Raw genomic sequence first — 20,027 nt, forward strand, 5'->3', positions numbered from 1 at the left:
TGCAAAGTTCTTTACACAGCCGGATTAGATGACCAAACGATATACACACACTTGATATTGTATGAGTCATTTGATTATATTACAAAAAAAAAAAATCGTAACGTATGAATAAGGCCAGAAGTGTGCACTCTGGCAACCCTACGCTTATGTCAAAGCTCATACGGTTTCCTGTTTGCTCGCTTTGACAGCGCTCTTTCTACCATTTGACAGCAACTGAGGTAGGTCGGCCGAGAATAAGTTGTGTACAAATTCCTTAATTATTGCAAACATCCTAGTGTTGTATGTGCAAATTATATGTGCAATAACAAGTTAAAAGATTATTGTTAAATGTAGAACAATTGTTGATTGTCAACAGCTAACGATTCATATTAAATACAGAATTTACAATATTTGTTTGTTTTTGTTTATTTTCAGTGACAATGGCAGTCCGATACGAGCTGTGTATTGGCCTTAACCGAGGCCACAAGACCACCAAAGTCAAGAATGTTAAGTATACCGGCGACAAGAAGGTCAAGGGTCTGCGTGGCTCCCGTTTGAAGAACGTGAGTAAAACAATTCAAAATTTCGATAGAACATTTGTTTACATATTCTGGAATTGTTTTCTTTTTTTTTCAGATTCAAACCCGTCACACAAAATTCACCCGCGATCTGGTCCGTGAGGTGGTTGGACACGCGCCCTACGAGAAGCGCACCATGGAATTGCTGAAGGTGTCCAAGGATAAGCGTGCCCTCAAGTTCCTGAAGCGTCGCTTGGGCACACACATCCGTGCCAAGAGGAAGCGTGAGGAACTGTCCAACATTCTCACTCAGCTGAGGAAGGCTCAGACTCATGCCAAGTAAAACGTTGGCAGCCAACAACAGAAACCAGCAGCAGCAGATTCAACAACAACAGAAACTACTGTGTGTGTTTTTTTTTTTCTTTGCCGCGGTGTTTTTTTTTTTCAACTTTCAAATGCATTCGCAAGCAAGTGTAAAAAAAAAAGAAACAACTTGAATAGTCGATGAAGCCACAATTAAAAAACAAATTATTACAATAACCGCACTGCGCAGTAGTTTATTTATTTAATGTGTTTATTTTTTTCGAGTGCACTAAATCGAACATTAATTTGTTTGCTGCAACATAACCTCACTTAAAAGCTTTTTCACCGTTGCTTTTTTCCCGGTTGACTTTGTGGGAGAACCGTTAGCTGGAGCGCTGCGAGCGCGAGCAGAGCTCTCAATTTGCAGGAAAAATATGTACATTTCTGTCAGACCCTCATATACGCTTGTACAGGGTATTTTAATGTAAGCATGAAATGTGTACATTTCTGTCAGACCCTCATATACGCTTGTACAGGGTATTGTAATGTATGCATGACAGATGCCGCGTTGATCTGGACCTGTCCGTCTATAAAACTTTCGCCTCAAAACCTTGGGTAGGTCCGTCTGTCTATTGCAGGCATTACATATGTCCAATTTATCATACAGTTTCCATAGGGACGATCAGCCGAAAATGAGGTAATATCAAGATATCTTGACCAAACCCGACATTCACAATTATGATATAGTGGTCCGATGTTGATAGGGTTTTGCTACTTTAAGACCGATCGTTCCCATGGCAGCTATATGCTATAGTGGTCCGATCCAGCTGGTTCCGGCAACAGAAAGAGACACTTCTGCAAAGTTTCAAGACGATGGCATTTAAACTGAGAGACTAAAATTGACGCACAGACGCACATGGCTATATCGACTCGGCTGTTGATACTGATCAAGAATATATATATACTTTATTGGGTCGGAGATTATAAGGCTATAATAGCTGACTTGAAGTTTGTAAGCTTTTCTGATGAATCTGCTCAGAGATGCGTCTTTTTGTCCCAGATGGTTTGGGCTTTAATCTTGGCTAAACCCATCTAAAGTTGATTGGGAATCGTACAACTAATTATGAAAATCGTATATAGTATCAGAAGCTGCCTGAATTTGTTAGAAAACGGATCTGAATTGAATATACGTAACAAAAATGTGTGCCGTGCTTCGCTGCGAGCCCAGCTGCTTTCCATTAGGTTCCACTGGTTCAAACCCAGGCTTGGAAATTTTTACTGTAACAGAATTTGTAAATGATGCTTGAACTCTATCTAACAATTATGGTTGGATAAGTAAACATATCCGTCTACAATTTATTACATTGTGTGAATCAACTTTGGTGTTGGAATACAAATATATATCCAACGGGTCGAGTAGCAAGGTGCCTGCTGCTAGTCATGTTGTGATGTGCATGGTTTGGTTTATTAATAATGCTTGTCGAACTCTTAACTTTTGTACTTAATACTAATTAAATGTGATTTAGAAGTTTGCAATACATAAAAGGCTTAAATGCCAATATGCTATATGCTATATGCCATATGCTATATATATATGTATAGATAGTTATATGAAAAAGAGAATCAGTTGTTCCTGCTGCAGATGCCCCCAGCCCCTGGAGTACAGTGGGCAATCGTGTTATATGTGCGGTCACATGGAAGCGTATACGTATGGTGCACGGAAGGCAAAGGAAGGATGCTTAAGACTATGAGTACTCGGTGGTGCATTTGTGGAAGGAGCAGCACCATTTGTGAACACAGCCGTTTGTGTGTCGCATAAACATAAAATTGTTGTGGGCTTTCGAGTGCATCGGTTTTTGTTTGGTTTTTGGGCTAAATTTAGAACTCTGCGTCGTTGAGGCTGGGCAACGAGATGGTCACCTCGCCGACCAGATGTGCCTCGTTGGCATCGTTGGAGACGATAATACGCTCGAAATCGGTGCCAATCGGATTGACAATCTCGTAGCAGCTGCTCTCGAGTGCGATGTTCAAATCAGTCTCCTGCTTGATATGGGGCGCAAGGATCTGTTGTGTTACCTCGAGGCTCTCGATACGCGTCATCTCCAGCCGATAGAAGCCGTTCTCGTCTATGCGATAGGAGAAGCGCTTGTGGCCCGAGGGTAAACGGAAGCCATGCTTTTTGATTAGATGAACCGATAGCGATTTGCCCGTCTTAAAGAAGCGCTCACAGCAATGGCAAGCATAGAATATCGGATTGTTGCCGTGCACCTCGAGAAAGTGCTGAAAGCGAGACAGATTCGATTATTAACGTGGCAATTTGATAGAACTACAAATGTCTTACCCGTCGCATTTGGGTATAGGTGCGCACAGAGTATTGACAGCCGGGTTGATCGCATTGATGCACCATTTTCGAATGGACAATCTGGACATGCTTGGCCAGATCCGATTCGCGTACACAGCGTGTATCACATTCGGTGCACTTGTAGGGCTTATCCTTTAAATGTCGATATCGGACGTGTGTCGTCAGCGAGCTGGCCGAGCTGCAGGTCATGTCGCACATGCTGCACTTGTAGCAATTGACATGGCGAACCACATGGCCGCGTAATAGCTTCTCGGTGGCAAAGAATTTGAAACACTGCGCGCATTGGAACTTTTGGGCTAAAGTGAAAGGCAGCAAGGGTGAGAGTTTGTTATGCTAAATCTTTAACTTCCAAATCCCGACTACTCACTATTGTTGTCCGGCTGGCGGCGCAGATGATCGAACAGCGTTGTCTTGGTGCGGAACAGCTCGCCGCAGTGGTAGCAGGCGACATGCTTCTTGTTCGAGTGTGTGCTTATGTGCTCGATGAGGCGATATTTGTTCTCCAGCAACTTGTTGCACATCGTCCAGTTGCACTGCGTCTTGGGGCGCTCGTCGTCTGGTGACTTTTGTATCTCGTATTCGAACGAGGCATGCTGCACTATGTGATCCTGGAACTCGACAATGGAGACAAACGAACGATTGCAATCACTCCAGCCGCAATGAAAGTTCTGTTTAAGCTCGGGCAGCTTATCGCCAGTGCGCGGCGGCGCATAGCAGGCGGGTATCTCCGGATGATTCTCACACTCCTGCTTGCCCTGGAGCAGCAGATTAATGTAGTAGCCATGATAGTAGCTGTGCCGTTCGAACTCTTGGCGACAGCTCGTTTGGAAGATGCAGTCGTTCCACACGCAGACACATTTGCGCTTGCCCTGCTGGTGCTCCCTTAGATGGTCTGCAATGTGGCTATTGAGCAGCCACTCGCCTTCGCAGATTACTTGGCAATCTTGCCAAGCACAGGGCAGCTGCATGTCTGCCGATTTTTTTCGCTTACTCGACGGCTGTTGTCTCATCATTTCGTGTGTATGTCTGTGTGTGTGGGCGTGCGCAGGCTTGGATTTAGTTTGGTCGCGGATGCTGCTCAATAAATTGCAATTCCCGAGCAAAGAAAAACGCTATCGCAATGGTATCGCTATAGTGATGGCCATTTTCAAAGTGCACTCGTATCGATTTTTTATTCAGTCTATATCGATAGCTGCAGTCCCTAACCAGTCAACTTACGCATCGCTATTATCAGCAGTGCTGCCAATTTAGCTGCTTTCACGTTCGCTACTTTCTTTTCTTTACCTAATCACTTACTGTGCTATTTAGTTGCTCTTAATACCTTTAAGCCAGTCAAATAAATTGCCTGCTAGCTATACATGTAGATACATAAAGAAAACATTGCTATCGTTACTTATGTGTCAATCTCTTTTCACGCCAATCCCCTCAAGAATACGTTACATTTCATTTCTTAAAGCTGTTTGATATTTGTACGCGGCGCAGCACTCATTGAGGTTACCCAGCAAATAAACAGGGGAGTTTGATGATTAAATGAATCGCTCAGCACAATAAATTGACATTGAGAACGTCATTAAACACGGTTTAATTCAATTTGAAGCTATTTTAAGTATTCATGCCAGTTATTGCCGATCAACGATAGTTTATGTCCAACAACAATCGATAACGTACATGCATACTAATTATCGATAACTTTACTTTTCCCTCCAATTTTAATGATTTCAATAATTGACTTTTTCGTTTGTTTTTGTTTTTTTCTCCTAATATACAATTGTTTTTTATATTTATATTATACAATATGATATCTATGCTAATTGCGCGTAGAGCAAATGCACACCGCGCATTCATAATTTTCCCACAATATCCTGTTCAAATATGGAACTTAGTAAGGGGCTAAAATAGATTTTTTGTCACCTGGCAAAGCGAGTCACCTTGGGCTTACAGTCCTGGCATAACATAGGCAATGTTGTCCAGCGTCGTTGCCAGATTTGTGCTCAGCTGTTTCTTATTCTCCAGCCCGGGTATTTGCGTTGTCATACAGAGCAACGGTCCCATCGAGCACAGTAGACTGTCCAGCAGCACAGAGAGGCTGCCCGAGAGGGCCACATGACCGTTATGCTCCTTAAGTCGTTCCCCAATAACCGTCAGACTCTCGCCGAGCAGCTTTAGGTGGGCAGCCGCGTCGATTGCCTCAATGCTCGACTGTTGGGTCACAGCTTTGCCACTCAGTTCCATGTCTAGCGTTCCATTGCCATGTCTGGCGGCGGGCAGAGCGGATGTGCCCGCCTGGCTGCCGGCTATGGGGCTCGCCTTAACGCGACTGTTGCTGTTACGTTTCTGTCTGCTCTGTGCCCAGGTGGACGGTGTCGCCGTGTTGGCTCCGAGCTCTTGCTCGGGCACCTGACGCCGATCCGCGGCCAATTTCTTGGTGCGGCTAGTCGTAGCCCGATTAACGAAGCACGCGTCAGTCGTATTTGCAGCAGCAGCGGCAGCAGCAGCAGAATTAGCATTGATTGTCCTTGGAGGCGTCAATGCAGTGGCCAGATCTGCCGGAGCGTTCTTATCGCGGGCGCGAGCCTTTGTCGCCAGCACCTTGGCCTTGCGCCGCCAAGCATTCTTCTCCTTGTGCGAAACGTTTGCCCACAGTTCGCTGAAGCGTCGGGCCGCATTGGCAAAATCTAGGCCAGAAGGGGTGTTAGGGATTAGAATAGGTTTGAATTTTGCTTGCATTGAGATTGCTCACCCAGATCCGGAAAATCACGTTTACGCACCTCACGCGCCCACAGACTGTAGGCCGTGTAGCGCACTCTGACCTTGTCCTTTCTCTGTAGCTTGTTATCCTTGAGGATTTTGCGCTTATTGGACTTTTCGCGCATGTAGAGACTCTGCCGTACACGGGAATCGTTTGTGTAGGAGGCCTCCGCCTCAACGCCCTCAACCAGATCCTGCACCAAGGTGTCCACCTCATCGTCGGAATTCATTAGGATTGCGGCGCCGCCAATGTGCGCTGATGTTTCCTCTTCATCGGAGAGACTGTGATTGGGCTCCAGATCATCTTCCTCATCTTCTTCGTAGGCCAGTGCCAGTTCCTGTTCACGTTCGCGCAGTGCATTGGGTGGTCGGCCTCGTCCCGGATATCTGGCTGGTTGCCTGCCAGGACGCTTGGTTCGCTTCTCAATTTCCTCGGGCGACTCGAAGTCCAATAGTTTTGATGATTTTTTGCGTACGCGTCCGCTTCGGGAAACGCCAGCCACCTGAAAATCTAAGCTTTCGATTAGCCTGGGTTGTTTTTGTTTTTATTTTTTCACAAAACGCACCCTTTGCCACAGGATTCGATATGGGTGATTCCATTGTTTTGATTCAATTGGTATCAATATTGTTAATTGTTGTAAGCGACGCGATGATAAATCTTTAAACAGCTGTTCGCTGAAGATACAGACGGTCACACTGGACGAAACCGATAGGCAGTGGTCATGATTAAACGCATTTAGAAGGTTGCGCATTAGTTATTTACTTATCGTTTGACTTAGTGCATCTGTCGTGCGTCATACATAACTACATAACTTTTGTTAACAAGCTTTAGCGGGAAAACTGCTTAAGTTAATATGCTTTATCCTTCTTTTGGGTTTCACATTAATATTGCATTGCTTAGTAAATGCATAAATCAACTTTAATATATCCGTTGTTATGTTTATAATAATATGTTATAAATTTGAATTTTTTCAAAAATTTTTTACATTTAATTTACAGCACGTATTGGTGTTTTCTTATGCTAAATTGCAGGTTTAGACTTAAATGACGTCACACTAGCCTATCGATATAAATAAAATGCGCGTCAAGTTAGCGGCGGTAACGTAGCGTCGATTTTTGGTACTTGGTATCGGCGACAAATATATTTAAATGCAGAATCGTACAAAAACTAGCTGGCAATATTACTCGATATTTCTCGTTACATATCGATAGACATAAATATATAAGTTAATACAAAAATTGCACAAAAGTGACCATGGTTAGTGATCTGATTATGTAAATTATTATACATACGTAGCTCATTTATTACAAGCAGTTTAGAGTTTTTAAAATCAGAAAACTTCGGTTGTCTATCGTTTTTATATATCGATTGAATATAACTTCAGTATATCGGTAAATGAATCAAATAAGAGGCCATCGCTAAACAAAACCAAACAATTGATAATAATTGAATTGCTTAAATTTATGTTGAAAACGCCGCAAAATGATCTGTCGCTTGTGTTTAAAAAGCATAAACGCAAACAATGCCGTCTACCTGTTCGAAACCAACGACACACTGGCTGAATCCTCGCTGCTAAAGATGATAGCCAAGTTTCTGCAGCTTGAGGTAAGTTTTCGCTATGCCCCAATTATTTAGAGAAATTGAGTGCATTTATTGATGGATTACAGATAATGCCCGATGACAACATCTCGACAAACATTTGCCACGAGTGCTGTGAGCACTTGGAGGATTTTAACAACTTTTGGCAGCTGGTGGAGCAAAAACAAGGAACACTTAAAAAGGAGTTCCTTAATGTGGACGTCGACTGTGTCGCCCTCAAATGGACGGGCATCGATGTGGATGTCAACATTGATGAGCTGCCACTGGTGGCCGATGAGATGGACGAGAAGCCCCTAGATATACACAATCTCAGTCTGCTCGGCAGTGTGCTTGACGTGAACGTGGATAGTGTGGAGGTGCCGCAGCTAACAACTGCCCCAAAACAATCGCAGACTGAACATTTACCGCCGCTGCTGGCTCCCGACCCTACCGAAGACGACGACGAGGATGTCGAGGAGAAACCAACAATGCACGACGGCAGCGACAGCGCGCGGAACGCTTCCTCAGATGATGATGATGATGATGATGATGATGATGATGGTAAGTGCTCGAACAGCATCTCGAAGCAGGATTCTAACAACTTGCCGGCTTACAGACGAGGTGCCGCTGGTCAGGCTGCAGCACAAGCTCAAGCCGAAGCGCCAGGCCCGCACCGTTACACGGCGAAACAAGCGAACGCTGACGCTCGCCCAAGAGCTTGATCAGCTGTTGGATGACAGCGAGCGAGCGGGCAGCAGATCGCGACGAAAGAAAACAACAAACAGTGCGCCAACCGATGTTCAGCGTAGCGAACTGCAAGCGGCACTGGAGCGCAAGCCCAAAGGCTGTTCCCGTGCGCAGCTGACCAAACGCTACGAAGAGGCCATCGCCAGCTATATGAGCGCCGACTGTGATCTCTGCGACTTTAGTACTAAGTACCTGTCACAGCTGAAGGTGCATTTCCTGGAAGTGCATCAGCGCGATGCGTATCTCAAGTGCTGCAACAAGGTCTTCAATCGCGCATCCAAGCTAATGGATCACATACGCAAACACATCAATCCCAGTCTATTCACGTAACGTCCTATTCCGTTCAGCGCTTAGCTAACCGAAATAAAAAGTTAATTCGCCTTGCAGCTGCTCCATTTGCAACAAGTCGCTAAATTCCCAGGACTATCTGGCCACCCATATTGAGACGGTCCACAACAAGGTTGCCCAGATTGGCAAGGTGCTCAAGTATCCCTGTCCCAAGTGCGAGCGCACCTTCAGCAGCGAGCGCCGACTGGGCAATCATCTACTTAAGCACGACACGGATCAGTTGGAGCACCAGTGCCACATATGCCACAAGAGGTGCGTCGTCCTTTATGCCACATAATCCAGCTCGCTCTAACGCATGCACCTCTTTATCTCCCTCTCCCTCTCGCTCTCGCTCTGTCTTTTGGCAGCTTTGCGAATGTGCATCGACTGCGTCGACATATACAGTCCATACACGAGGATCTGCATCCGCATGTCTGTGATATATGCGGCAAGAAGTTCAAGTTTAAGCCCTCCTTCGAACGGCATTTGCTGGAGCATCAGGGCGTTGTGGCGCCGGCCATGGAGTGCCCCGTATGCGGTGTCTGGCTAAAGAACGAGCATAGCCTGCGACTGCATCGATTTACACACGACAGCACCGATACCGTCTGCCCGCACTGCTCGAAAACGTGCAGCTCCCGTACGGCGCTGCGCGCCCACATTAAATATGCCCACAAGTTGACCACAAATCTGCAGTGCACGTACTGCGAGAAGAGCTTCAAGCAGCAGCGCAATCTGGAGGAGCACATGGCCATACACACCGGCCTGCAGCTATACAATTGCCCGCATTGCCCCAAAGAGTGCCGCAGTCGCTCCAACATGTACGTCCACATCAAGCAGCGGCACGCGGACGAATGGCTGAAGGCGAAAATGGCCCGATCCCACAATCCGCAGTTCAAGCCGCACGCCTAGTATGGACCTTAGTTATATGTTGTTATAATATTGCTTAGCATCTCTTATGTTTGTCCGCAGACTGCACCATTTGACAAGGAATTTACATTAAACGAGTTATCTGGAATTGTGATTGCGTGTGTACGTGTGTGTGTGTGCGTGTGCGTGTGTTAACAATTGGGCAGCAGCTCGCCCAGCGCCGCGATCAGGCGCGCTGGCAACGTGTCCGGAAAGCTGATCTCAAAGTTGACACATAGCGCGCCGCGACGCAACGGATTCTTCGGATAGGGCAGTCCGCGATCATTGAAACGCTTCAGCGTATTCGGCTTTATGATCTCACCGCTGCTACAGTACGGAAACGGATTGCCCAGCAGCTGGGGCACCTGTATGGTCGCGCCGCAGAGCGCCTGCTTCAGCGTTATGTGTGCCGTATAGTGAATGTCGCTGCCCTCGCGCTGGAATAGGGGATGCGGCTTGTCGCGTATGATGAACACAATGTCGGCCGGTATGCGATTGGGCGCCTCGTCGCCCTCCTTTGGGAATGTGATCTTGGTGCCCGATTTCCAGCCGGGCTTGATCTCGATATCGAGCAATTTGACCTCTTTGCGGGGCTGGCCGTTGGCCATTTTGATGCGCGAGATTTGCATTTTCTTGTTGCAGCCATTGTTGATGTCCTCCAAGGACACGTACAGCTCGTGCTCAATGGCGGGATCCTGTTCGGGGCGTGACTGAAAATTGCCCATGCCGCTCCACAGGCCACGCGGACTGCTATCGTCTGTCATAAAGATTTGCTCCAGATTCTCACCAAAGAACATGCTGAACGGATCACTCGAGCCGAAAAACTGTGCAAATGTGGCGCGCGGATCGCCATGGAACTGGTAGGCAAAGCTCGTCCCGCTCTGATCGTTGTGGTTGCCGGGTATGCCATGCTTGAGGCCATCTTCGCCGTACTGATCATAAATGTCGCGTTTCTTTTTGTCCGACAGCACCTCGTAGGCCTCGGCCACTTCCTTGAAACGCTCCTCCGCCTTGGAGCTCTTGTTCTTGTCCGGATGGTATTTGAGGGCCAGTTTGCGGTAGGCCTTCTTAATTTCGTCGTCCCTGGCGTTGCGACTAATACCAAGTGTCTTATAAAAATCCTTGCCCATCTTTGGTATTGTTGTTTTTATATTCAGTTGACTGTGCTCTTTTTACACATATGCCTTTGACGTTCTGACAAATAATTAAAAATGCTGACTGCTAATTTTCATTCTGACAATACTTCGAGAAAGCGCCTTAAATTAAAAAATTCGATAGACAAAAGTGTTTAGTGTTAGGGTAATCGATTGCGCCGAGAATATCGGTGTTGCCATACTGCTTATAATTGACTACATATTTGAAATGCAACACCAACATTGCATATTTATTCCCATTTAACAGTATTACTCCACACTTAACAGGCATGTATGGCCACTTAAGAGATTTGCTCCTCACTTTAACAGAATGTACTCCCCCAATAACATATCGCTCATCACTAGAATGCAACGCCGTAAGCGCAAGCTGGCAGCACTGTGTGCAAAAAATACATACGATTTAAACTAATGGAACAATTACGTATTACGTGAAAAGAACGCACCAAAAGTAATAATATAGTTAATGCTAAACAAGATAGTGTTATAAGCGCCAACAATATTGAGCGTGTGTGTGTGCTATATTCAAATAATCCAAGAGGAAAAGTGATTCAAACGAGTTTCAGCACCTTGGATTTCGATTACATTTTTCATCTATACACTTGCAAAAAGCGACCCGAGCAGCAGCCGCAGCACGACGGTAGAGAGACAGAGAGCGCTAACAAGCGAGAACGTAGGAGAGCCGAAGCCAGACAGAAAGACAGACGGGCAGCCAGCGCAACACAGCCAACAACAGCGGCCCCGTTGAATAGCGACGGCAGGGGAAAGAAATCTGATTTGGCCAAAACGAAAAATAACAAACAAATTATAAATCGTATACGCCACCGCGCTCTTCATTAAAGAAAGACACACACAAACGTGTCTTACCCAAAAAACATTTGGTTATATTTTTTTTTTGCAAACGGCTGAGTAAGCGTAGAAGAGTGCAAAAAACGTACAAAAGAAAGAAAAAAAGGAGCCAAGGAGCAACGAACTGTGTGTGCGGTGTATGCTCTGAGTGTAAAAGGGTAAGCACTATATACATTTACGTTTTCTCGTTTGATGTTCTTGTTATTGCTGTTGTATAGACCACATGCTCTTATTGTCTCACTCGCACTGCACACGATTGCTGCTGTTGCATTGTCGTTAGAGGTGGTGGTGGCGGCGGCGGCGGCGACACTGCAGGTTTATCATTAGTTTTCTGATTTGCATTCGCATTTCCAATGTTTGCAATATCTTATTAACACATTAGCTTAATAATTATGTGTACGTATTTATTTTGCGTTGCGATAACATTACGTGCATGAGGAAAACATTATGTTAAAAGTCTGGTTCGATATATCGAGCGCATGTGGCAACGCTGTGCCACCGCCAGGCACACACACTCGCGCACACACATACACACACACACACACACACATCCAAATATACTGCGAAAAGAGTAGCACCAGCAAGAAGAAGCAGCAGCGGCAAACTTCTCGCGCGGTGGATATAGTGCAGCTAATTTTATAATAAAAGTAAATGTTTATTGAAAAAATCAAATTTCTAATAGAAAGGCAACGCAGTTAATTGTGAATAAATGCAAATGCAACGGAAAATGCAATCAATCCAATAATTCACTCAACCATCCAAACAGTTCTGCGAGTGCGTATTCGTTTAAGGGTGCATGTGTGTGTGTGTGTGTGTAGACTGTGAGCGAACGTGCCTGTGTGTGTGTGTTCGCTATTAAACGGCACATTTTACTGTGCCTTTCGACGACTCGAGACTCAATAAGTGTGCAGCAAATGTCGTGTTTATTTGGCCAGGCTGCGAAAAGTGTGTAGCTTATAATTAAGCTGGTGTGTGGCATATAATAAACCACGGAAATAACAAAGCAAAGTGCGCGTGTGTCGCCAGATTCCCTGTGCGACTGTGTATGTGTGTGCGTTTGTGTGAATGGTTTTTGTTGTTAAGACACCACTTTTAAAAATTGTTACCAAGCATTATTGCCTTATGATTTTGTACCTGCCAAACCCCCTATTATCAAAAGAAATGGCCAATTCATAAATTGCCAGCATTTGAAAAGTTTGCATTTGCAATGTTGTTGATGTTGATGATTTTTTTTCATTTGCTGCTTAATGCTGCTGCCAGGCTTCTGTGTGTCAGCCATTGTTCTTCTTCATTTATTACACGAAGACGCCACCGCATACTTCTTGTGTCTTGTGTTCTGTTTCTGTGTGTGGGTTGTGCGTGGTTGCGGAGGCGGGGGCGCCCAACATTTGAGCGCAAGCAGACAATTCATAGAGAGTGGTCCTTATAGCCATCTCGCTTGTGCACATGTTATTTGACCATAAACGGCTACCTATGCTTGGCTCGCTCTTTGCTTTATGTTCGGTTACTGCTCACACGCTGGCATGGGCATGGGGCGGTTGGGTAGGCCCCATGGAGGTGCGCATACATACACACGCACACACACACACACACACACACACACTTACTGCATGGCACGAGTGCAAGGCGACCCGGCAGCCCACGTACCAAAACAAATAAAACAATACACAAAAATTGCAACAAACAAATCCAGCAGCAGCAGCTTACAATACGACACCCCGAACCCACCCACACCCAACCCACACCCTCTTTTTTAATGGACTCTCTCTTATTCGCTCTTGCTCTTAGTCGTTTTACAGCTCACACAAGAAGACTGAGAACAAACACAGCAAACACACACAAGTAAAGAAAAACTAGCAACAACAAACAGAACGCAAGGCGCCAAGGAGGCACCTAGAAGAGATCTCGACCTCCTCGACATTTGCACAATCCAACAAAACAGTTCGGAAATCCGCATATAACTGCAACAGAAACCGCATCGAGCGAGCGATTAGCTTGGAGCGCGGCGGCAGTAGGCGGCAAAGGAAGCTAACGCTAATGAGGATCTATTGGCAGCATGAGTACACTGGGGGGAAGTAGGGGAGAGCGAAATGCCAAGCCCAAATTCACAGCGTTGGATATAAATCGCATGTACAAGAATAGCCGTGTAAGTAGAAAGCACCAGCAGGCCCCTCCTGCCATGCTTACCCACTCCGGCCGACGTCCATGTGCAACCCGTTGTATATTCAATATTTTTGCAGGGCGAATCGAGTGAACCGTCAGCCCAAAAGAATCAAGTGCCGCGTAAACATGGAATGCAAATATTGGGCAAAGTGCCTTCCGCTAGGCGACCACCAGCCAATCTGCCATCCCTGAAGGCTGAGACGAACAGCAGCAGCAGCAGTAGCAGCAACAGTGCAACGCCCTTAAGCAACAACAACAACAGCACCAGCAACAATCTTCTTGCATCTGTCGAAGGTGAGTGCGACTTGAGATTTGAATTGCCTCCTGTGAACTCAATTTTAAATGTTTCTCTCTCGTGTGCTGTGCTGTGCGCGTTATTTCAGGCAACAACAGCAGCAGCAGCGGCGGCGGCGTCGGCAGTTCTAGCGCAGGAGGTGCGGGCGGAACGGGTACCGGCGCACCTGGATCAACTGGCGCAGGTGCAAACAGCAGCAGCAGCCACAACAACATCGCCACTGGACACAGCAGCGGCGGCAGCGCAGCAGGAGTATCAGCTCTTGGACACCAGCACAATAGCGCTAATAAATACAATAGCAGCAACAGCAGCAGCAGCAATAACAACAACAGTACCAGCAACAATAACAGCCACAGCAACAGCAACAACAATAAGAATTTGAAATTAATTAATAACTCGGCAACAAGCGGAGGTGCTTCAGCCAGCGGCGGCGGCGGCGGAGGAGCAGGATCGGGTGGTGTTGCTGCAAGCGGCAGCGGCGGCCATTCAAATAATTCACCCAAGACATGGTCAGCAATAACGACAGGACACGAGCGTGCAGGCGGCACCGGTGGCCATGGCCACTATGGCAACCGCCAGACGCACCAGCAGCAACAGCAGCAGCAGGTGGTGCCGCACTATCAAAGTCCGCAGTTTCAATACGAGTTCCCAACACTAATGGGCGGCGGCGGCGCTGCATCCTCTGGTGGTCACGCGGGCGGAGCCGGTGGCGGTGGCAAATCAAAGGATCAGCAGGCGCATTACCAGGGCCAGCAACAGCATGCGCATCATCACCAGAATCATCATTATCAACAGCAGCAGCAACAGCAGCGCGATTATCGCGATCATCATGGCCATCATGGGCGTCAATATGGCGGACACGGACACCATTCGCATCGCGGCGGCGGCGCCAATGCGGATCCCGGCAGCTACAGAGATGGCAGCGACGACGTCGGCGGTGGCGGCGAACTCAGCGAGATGAGCCTGCGGCCTCAAACCGATCCGGCCGCTTGGCTGCAGCAACAGGAAAAGGCCGCCAAGGAATTGGCATTGAACCCACAGGGCCAGGGCCACCAGATACCGGCCAACGGCAGCGGTGCGGGCGCTGGACCGGGCGGCAGTGTACCACTGCCCATACTCTCACTAATGCCGTCATTCATGCGCAGCGGAGCACCGCTGCCCGCAACCGGTCTGGGAGGAGGTGCGCCCACAATGGCGGCAGCCCTTGCAAATGCCGCCTCTTGCGTTGCCGCAGATCTGGCATCGTCTGCGCCCGCTCCCTATCAGAATGGCATCGCCGGCAATCGATGCGCCTCGCCGGCCGTCCTGGGCAGTTTTCGTGCTGCGGCCGCAATACCGAAGCGACCAGTTGCCGGCTTAGCAGCGGCAGCGACGACGACGACGACGACGACGCCACCACCATCAGCGGCGATAGGTGGCAGTGGGGTGACAACGCCTCCGCAGCAGCAACAGCAGCAGCAGCAGGCGAATGGACCGGGCGGTCGCAAGGACAAGGACAAGGATTATGTCGTAGAGCCGGAGGTAGCACAAATGCAGCGTCCAATCATACGCGAGGAGGATCTGGAGCGTCTGAATGCGATTGCCAAGGACGACAGCTGGACGAAACAGGATGAAATTGACTACACCAAGAAACTAACATTCTCCGACGACGAGGAGCATGCCAGCCCCGAGGATCAGCACCATAACAGCAGCAATAGCCACAACAAACAGCAGCAAATGCAGCTGCAGCAGCAGTCAATCCAATCTAGCAGCAGCAGCAGCAGCAGCAATAATAATAATAATGACCAGCGCAAATTGTCCACCAGCAGCTCATGGCAGCGTGGCAAGGATAGCAGCGAGCGAGACTTGGATGGCCCCTCCGATCAGGGTCAGGAGCTGCGACAACAGAACGGCCATCGCGGCAGTTCCGGCAATGTGATCGTTGGCAGCAGCGGCGGCGGTGGTGGCGGCGGCATTGCTCTCGATGCCGGCGTCTATGAACGGGTAAAGCAGCGCAAGGAGGAGGAGGAACGTCGCCAGATGGAGCGCAAGCAGGCGGCGGCAAAAAAGCTGCAGGAGCTTGAAATGAAAATGAACTGCAAGAAGGCGCTTAGCGAGGGCAATGCCACAAGTCCGGCATCTGGTGAGATCCCAGCCGTGCCACTGGGCAATGTCAGTGAGGATGAGGGCGGAGGTGTTGCCGGTGCCGGTGCCGGACAGCAGCAACAATTGCAATTGCAGCAACAACAACGTCGACCACGTGGCAGCATCTCCAGTATGGGCAGCGCCGGTGGCGGTGGCGGTGGAAGTGGCGCCAGTTCAGCCTCGCTTGCGGCAAGCACACCTGCCGGGGATTACGGACAGAAGCCCGTCTTCATGACGCATTTCCAATCGAATTTACCGCCACGCTTCCAGCGCCAGCAGCAGCAGCAACAACAGCAGCAGCAGCAACTGCCTCGCGGCGGCTTGGAGAAGAGCGCTTCCGCGAGCAGCGCCTTCGAGGGCAGCGGCTCACGTTATCTGCAAAAGGGCGGCGGCGGCAGCGGCTCCAACGGTGGCAGCGGTAGCGGTGTGCGTAGCATCTCCGGTGGCTATGCGCGTGTCGGCAGCAGCGGCAGCTACGGGCGCAATCGTCATGATAGCGCCAGAGAGGAGCAGGATGCGTCCGGTGCGCGTGACCTGGACCAGTCGAGATATGCGCGCGGCCAGGAGTATCGCAGTGGACAGCAGCAGCAGCAGCAATTGATGCAGTCGCGCAGCATCTCGGAGAACTCGCATCGCAAGACGAGCGTTTCCTCCGGCGACGATGTCGGTATGGGCAGCAACAACGGCGGCGGCGGCGGCGGTTGTTCCTCCTGGGCAGAGCAAACGGATGCTGAGCAAAAGCATCATCGTCATCGCGAGGAAAGCTTTTCATCGACACACAGCCACGATTCGGCTGTGCAGATCAAGATACTGCAGCGGCCAGCGCGACAGCCGAGCCTCAGTGAGGAGAAGCCGCTTGCAGCCGGCGGAGTAGGCGCACTCCAGAAACAGCCCCTGGACTCTATGCAGCCCATTCAGCCCACACAGATACTGAGACGCAGCGTGGAGCCCGTTGACAAGTCGGACGAGAAGACAGCGGATCGTGAGGCGAGCGACAAGTGCGCCGAAACGGAGCTAACCATGTCGACGGCATATCCAGCCGCTGCCAAGGATGACGAAAAGGATGCGTCGCGCAACTCAACGATATGCTCGACTGTCACGTCCGCAACGCAGCCAGTGGCTGGCAAACGGCCAAGTCCACGGGGTGGTCGTGGTCGTGACGACATCCACACCCGTGGTGCCGGCAGAAGCTATCCGGCCAGCGGTGCAGCCGGTGGTCCGGCTGGCGGCTATCGTGGACAGCGCAGCAGCAGCGACTGGAGCAGCCGCAATAGCAGCGCTGCAGGAGGCGGCGGCGGCGGGCGTCGCTATTATGGCAGCGGCGGTGAGCAGTCCGAGCAATCGGAGGACGTTGACGAGGATTGTTACAGTAGCAGTGGCGGCGGCGGCGGCGGCGGGTCGCGACACAGTCCCAAAGTGCAGTCACGATCAGAGCAGAGCAGCAACAGTAGCGGCTCAGGCGGTGTATCCACAGCCGGCGGCCAGTCAGCAGCAGCAGGAGGAGGAGGAGGAGCCGTTGTCAACAAGGCGGGCTTTTCGCCACGCGGCGAACCATCGCGACGCGGTCGCGGTGGTCTATCCAGTTCCAGTGGTAGCTCAGCTCCCGGTTTTCGACGCCAACCAGCTAGCGGAGGACGCGCCTACGGCCGGCTGGGCTATGAAGAGTATGGCAAACAGCGCAGCTCGGAATCGGAAACAGGCAATGCACAAACTGCTGCGGACCTAGACAAGACCAAGCAGAATCAGCTGGCGCTCAGTGCGGGACTGCACAAGGGCAAGGACGAGAAGGAGGAGCCGTCGCCCGACAAGGACAAGAGCAACATCAGCAGCAGCCAGAGCAACAGCAGCAACATCAGCAACATTAATATACCCAACACTGCCGTGGCCAAGGAGGAGCCACACAAGGATGCGCCCGTAACTGGAGCAGCAGCAGCAGCAGCAGCTACATCAGCCAGGCCGCCGCCAGGACTGAGCACAACTGCCGCTGCCGCCGCCGCTGCTGCTGCAGGCGTGCCGCCTCTATTAGTTGCCCCAGGCAGCGATGTGCCCGGCAAAAAGAAGAGCAGCGAATGCACAACAATTTTACCGCCAACGGCAGCAGCAACAGCGCCCATCGGCGACAAGTCCAAGCTTTCCGCCATTGGCGAGAAGAGCGCTGTGGGTGTCGGTGTCGGCGTTGGCGTTGGCGTGGTGGGATCTGGCAGTCTTCTGATCGATGCTAATGCGCCAGTTAACACGATTATCTTTGAGAACTCGACGTACAAGCAGCAGCAGCAGCATCAGGCAGCAGCCGTTGTGCCACTCAAGCAGCAGCAGCCAACGTTGGGCGGAGCAACAGCTGCAGCCGTTGATAGCTTGTCGACAGCGCTCTCCCAGATGAGCTTTGGCGGCGGCAATGACGATGACCAGCAGCAGCAGCAGGACATGAAACTGGGATTCAGCTTCAACGACGATGCCGCCGCTCTCAAAGTGGTCGATAGCCTGGAGCACCAGCAGCAGCAGCAGCAACAGCAACAACAGCAGCAACAGCAACAGCAGCAGAACAACTCCACGGCGGACCTGAACATGAAGATAGCGAGTGTGAAAAAGGTTTGGGAATCGGCCACGCCCATGTCGGAAGCAACGCAACAGTCGAACCAACAGCAACAGCAGCAGCAACAACAACAGCAACAGCAGCAGCAGCAGCAGCAACACTCGCAACAGCAGCAACACGCGCAACAGCAGCAACATTCGCAACAGCAACAACAGCAGGCAGCCGCAGCAGCAGCGGCAGCAGCAGCTGTTGCCGCCGTTGCACAGCAGCAACACGCACAGCAGCAACAGTCGCAGCATGGCCAGCACGGTCAACACGGCCAGCAGCAGGTCTCGAGCTCTGTGGTGGATGACAGCGGCAGCCATATCGCCGCCTCGTTTGTCGCCGCAGTCGCTGCCTCACAGCAGCAACAGCACCAGCAACAGATGCCCCACTATGCTGTCTCGGCGGTGCACATGCAGAGCCATCACCAGCAGCAACAGCAGCAACAACCGCAGCATCATCAGCAACAGCAGGCTCATCATGGCCACCATGCATTGTCCTCGCCGGGACCAGTCTATGGCAGTCACGGCTCGCCCTTCGATGCCGGCTCCCTGGAACAACAGTTTCAGCAACAACAGCAGCAGCAGGAGGATTACCCAAGTCCACAGCAGCAGCAACACTCGCAGCAGCATCAGCAGCAGGTGAAGGCCAAGCAGTTGCACGCCAACCTGGGCATGTCGCCTCCGCCCAGCCACCAACAGCAGCAGCAGCAGCAGCAACACTCGCAACAGCAGCAACACTCACAACAGCAGCAACAGCAACAGCTGCCGTTCTATCAGGCATCGCCGCAGTTTGGCGTCGGCGGCATTCCAACGATTCCCAGCCCGCCGGCGGTTGTGTTCAACTCATCGCAGCTGGCGCCGCCGCCATCGCAGGCGGGCAATCTGTACGCTCCATTCCATTCGCTTGATCATTCGAACCGCTCGCCCGCCTACTCAGCGGCAGCAGCTGCCGCCGCTGCGCACAGTTTCCCGGGCCATTATGCGGCCGCTGCAGCGGCGGCGGCCGCCGGCGGCGCCTTCAATGCGTACGCCATGCAGACGCCGCATGGTCATGGCGGCAATATGCCGCCACCTCCGACGACGGCCACGCCGGACATGTACTCCAATTTGTCGTCGCAATTCCGGCTCGGCGGCGGTCCCTTTGGCCAGCCGCAGCCTAATTCGCAACAGCTGAACAATCCCAATGCCGCCGCTGTGGCCATCATATCCTCCAACAGCAGCTCAATGATGTCCTCGGGCTCGGCGAAGCCGCCGCCGCCCAGTCAGCAGCCCATTGGCGCCATTGGCTCCAAGTCGGCAGGCAGCGGCGGCGGTCCAGGACCCGGGCCCGGACCCGGACCGGGACCGGGACCCTATGCAGCCGCTCAGCAGTACATGAATCTTTATGCCGGACCGCATC

The 20,027-nt window shown here is 50.4% G+C and overlaps 6 protein-coding genes across 7 annotated transcripts in view; 3 read left to right on the plus strand and 3 right to left on the minus strand.

The window, feature by feature from the left end:
• Positions 1-414: 414 nt before the first annotated feature.
• Positions 415-891, plus strand: LOC115768608 (60S ribosomal protein L36). Its single transcript, XM_030713261.1, has 2 exons — positions 415-542; positions 616-891. Exons 1-2 carry the CDS (start codon positions 420-422, stop codon positions 838-840), a joined length of 348 nt encoding a protein of 115 aa, XP_030569121.1. The 5' UTR covers positions 415-419; the 3' UTR covers positions 841-891.
• A 772-nt stretch (positions 892-1,663) lies between these two features.
• On the minus strand, positions 1,664-4,268 carry LOC115768611 (histone H4 transcription factor). Its single transcript, XM_030713267.1, has 3 exons — positions 3,530-4,268; positions 3,142-3,458; positions 1,664-3,080 (listed from the first exon to the last, which is right to left on the minus strand). The coding sequence occupies exons 1-3, from the start codon at positions 4,173-4,175 to the stop codon at positions 2,679-2,681; spliced, it is 1,365 nt and encodes a 454-aa protein (XP_030569127.1). The 5' UTR covers positions 4,176-4,268; the 3' UTR covers positions 1,664-2,678.
• A 663-nt stretch (positions 4,269-4,931) lies between these two features.
• LOC115768612 lies at positions 4,932-6,766 on the minus strand. 2 transcript variants are annotated; one of them, XM_030713269.1, is made up of 4 exons: positions 6,674-6,762; positions 6,477-6,606; positions 5,903-6,421; positions 4,932-5,837 (listed from the first exon to the last, which is right to left on the minus strand). In XM_030713269.1, exons 2-4 carry the CDS (start codon positions 6,508-6,510, stop codon positions 5,098-5,100), a joined length of 1,293 nt encoding a protein of 430 aa, XP_030569129.1. In that variant the 5' UTR covers positions 6,511-6,606; positions 6,674-6,762; the 3' UTR covers positions 4,932-5,097. The 2 variants fall into 2 exon arrangements, with proteins under 2 accessions (XP_030569129.1, XP_030569128.1); XM_030713268.1 differs by having other exon boundaries at positions 6,477-6,766.
• A 575-nt stretch (positions 6,767-7,341) lies between these two features.
• On the plus strand, positions 7,342-9,502 carry LOC115768619 (transcription factor grauzone). Its single transcript, XM_030713277.1, has 5 exons — positions 7,342-7,516; positions 7,579-8,050; positions 8,106-8,562; positions 8,624-8,836; positions 8,932-9,502. Exons 1-5 carry the CDS (start codon positions 7,394-7,396, stop codon positions 9,470-9,472), a joined length of 1,806 nt encoding a protein of 601 aa, XP_030569137.1. The 5' UTR covers positions 7,342-7,393; the 3' UTR covers positions 9,473-9,502.
• An 85-nt stretch (positions 9,503-9,587) lies between these two features.
• Positions 9,588-10,698, minus strand: LOC115768620 (dnaJ protein homolog 1). The gene has a single exon (XM_030713278.1). It carries the CDS (start codon positions 10,597-10,599, stop codon positions 9,622-9,624), a length of 978 nt encoding a protein of 325 aa, XP_030569138.1. The 5' UTR covers positions 10,600-10,698; the 3' UTR covers positions 9,588-9,621.
• Positions 10,699-11,102: 404 nt separating this feature from the next.
• Positions 11,103-20,027, plus strand: part of LOC115768617 (neurogenic protein mastermind) — an 11,752-nt gene continuing 2,827 nt past the window's right edge. The window contains exons 1-7 of the mRNA XM_030713273.1: positions 11,103-11,627; positions 11,688-12,116; positions 13,258-13,615; positions 13,710-13,926; positions 14,016-14,188; positions 14,303-18,763; positions 18,908-20,027. The exon at positions 18,908-20,027 is cut by the window's right edge and continues 368 nt beyond it. Of these exons, the coding sequence (XP_030569133.1) occupies positions 13,526-13,615; positions 13,710-13,926; positions 14,016-14,188; positions 14,303-18,763; positions 18,908-20,027 (6,061 nt within the window). The 5' untranslated portion in view covers positions 11,103-11,627; positions 11,688-12,116; positions 13,258-13,525. The remainder of the gene's footprint in view (positions 11,628-11,687; positions 12,117-13,257; positions 13,616-13,709; positions 13,927-14,015; positions 14,189-14,302; positions 18,764-18,907) is intronic.

Source organism: Drosophila novamexicana, unplaced genomic scaffold, assembly GCF_003285875.2.
Source record: "Drosophila novamexicana strain 15010-1031.04,08,12 unplaced genomic scaffold, DnovRS2.1 tig00001856-arrow-arrow-pilon, whole genome shotgun sequence".
Classification (NCBI taxonomy): Eukaryota; Metazoa; Arthropoda; class Insecta; order Diptera; family Drosophilidae; genus Drosophila; species Drosophila novamexicana.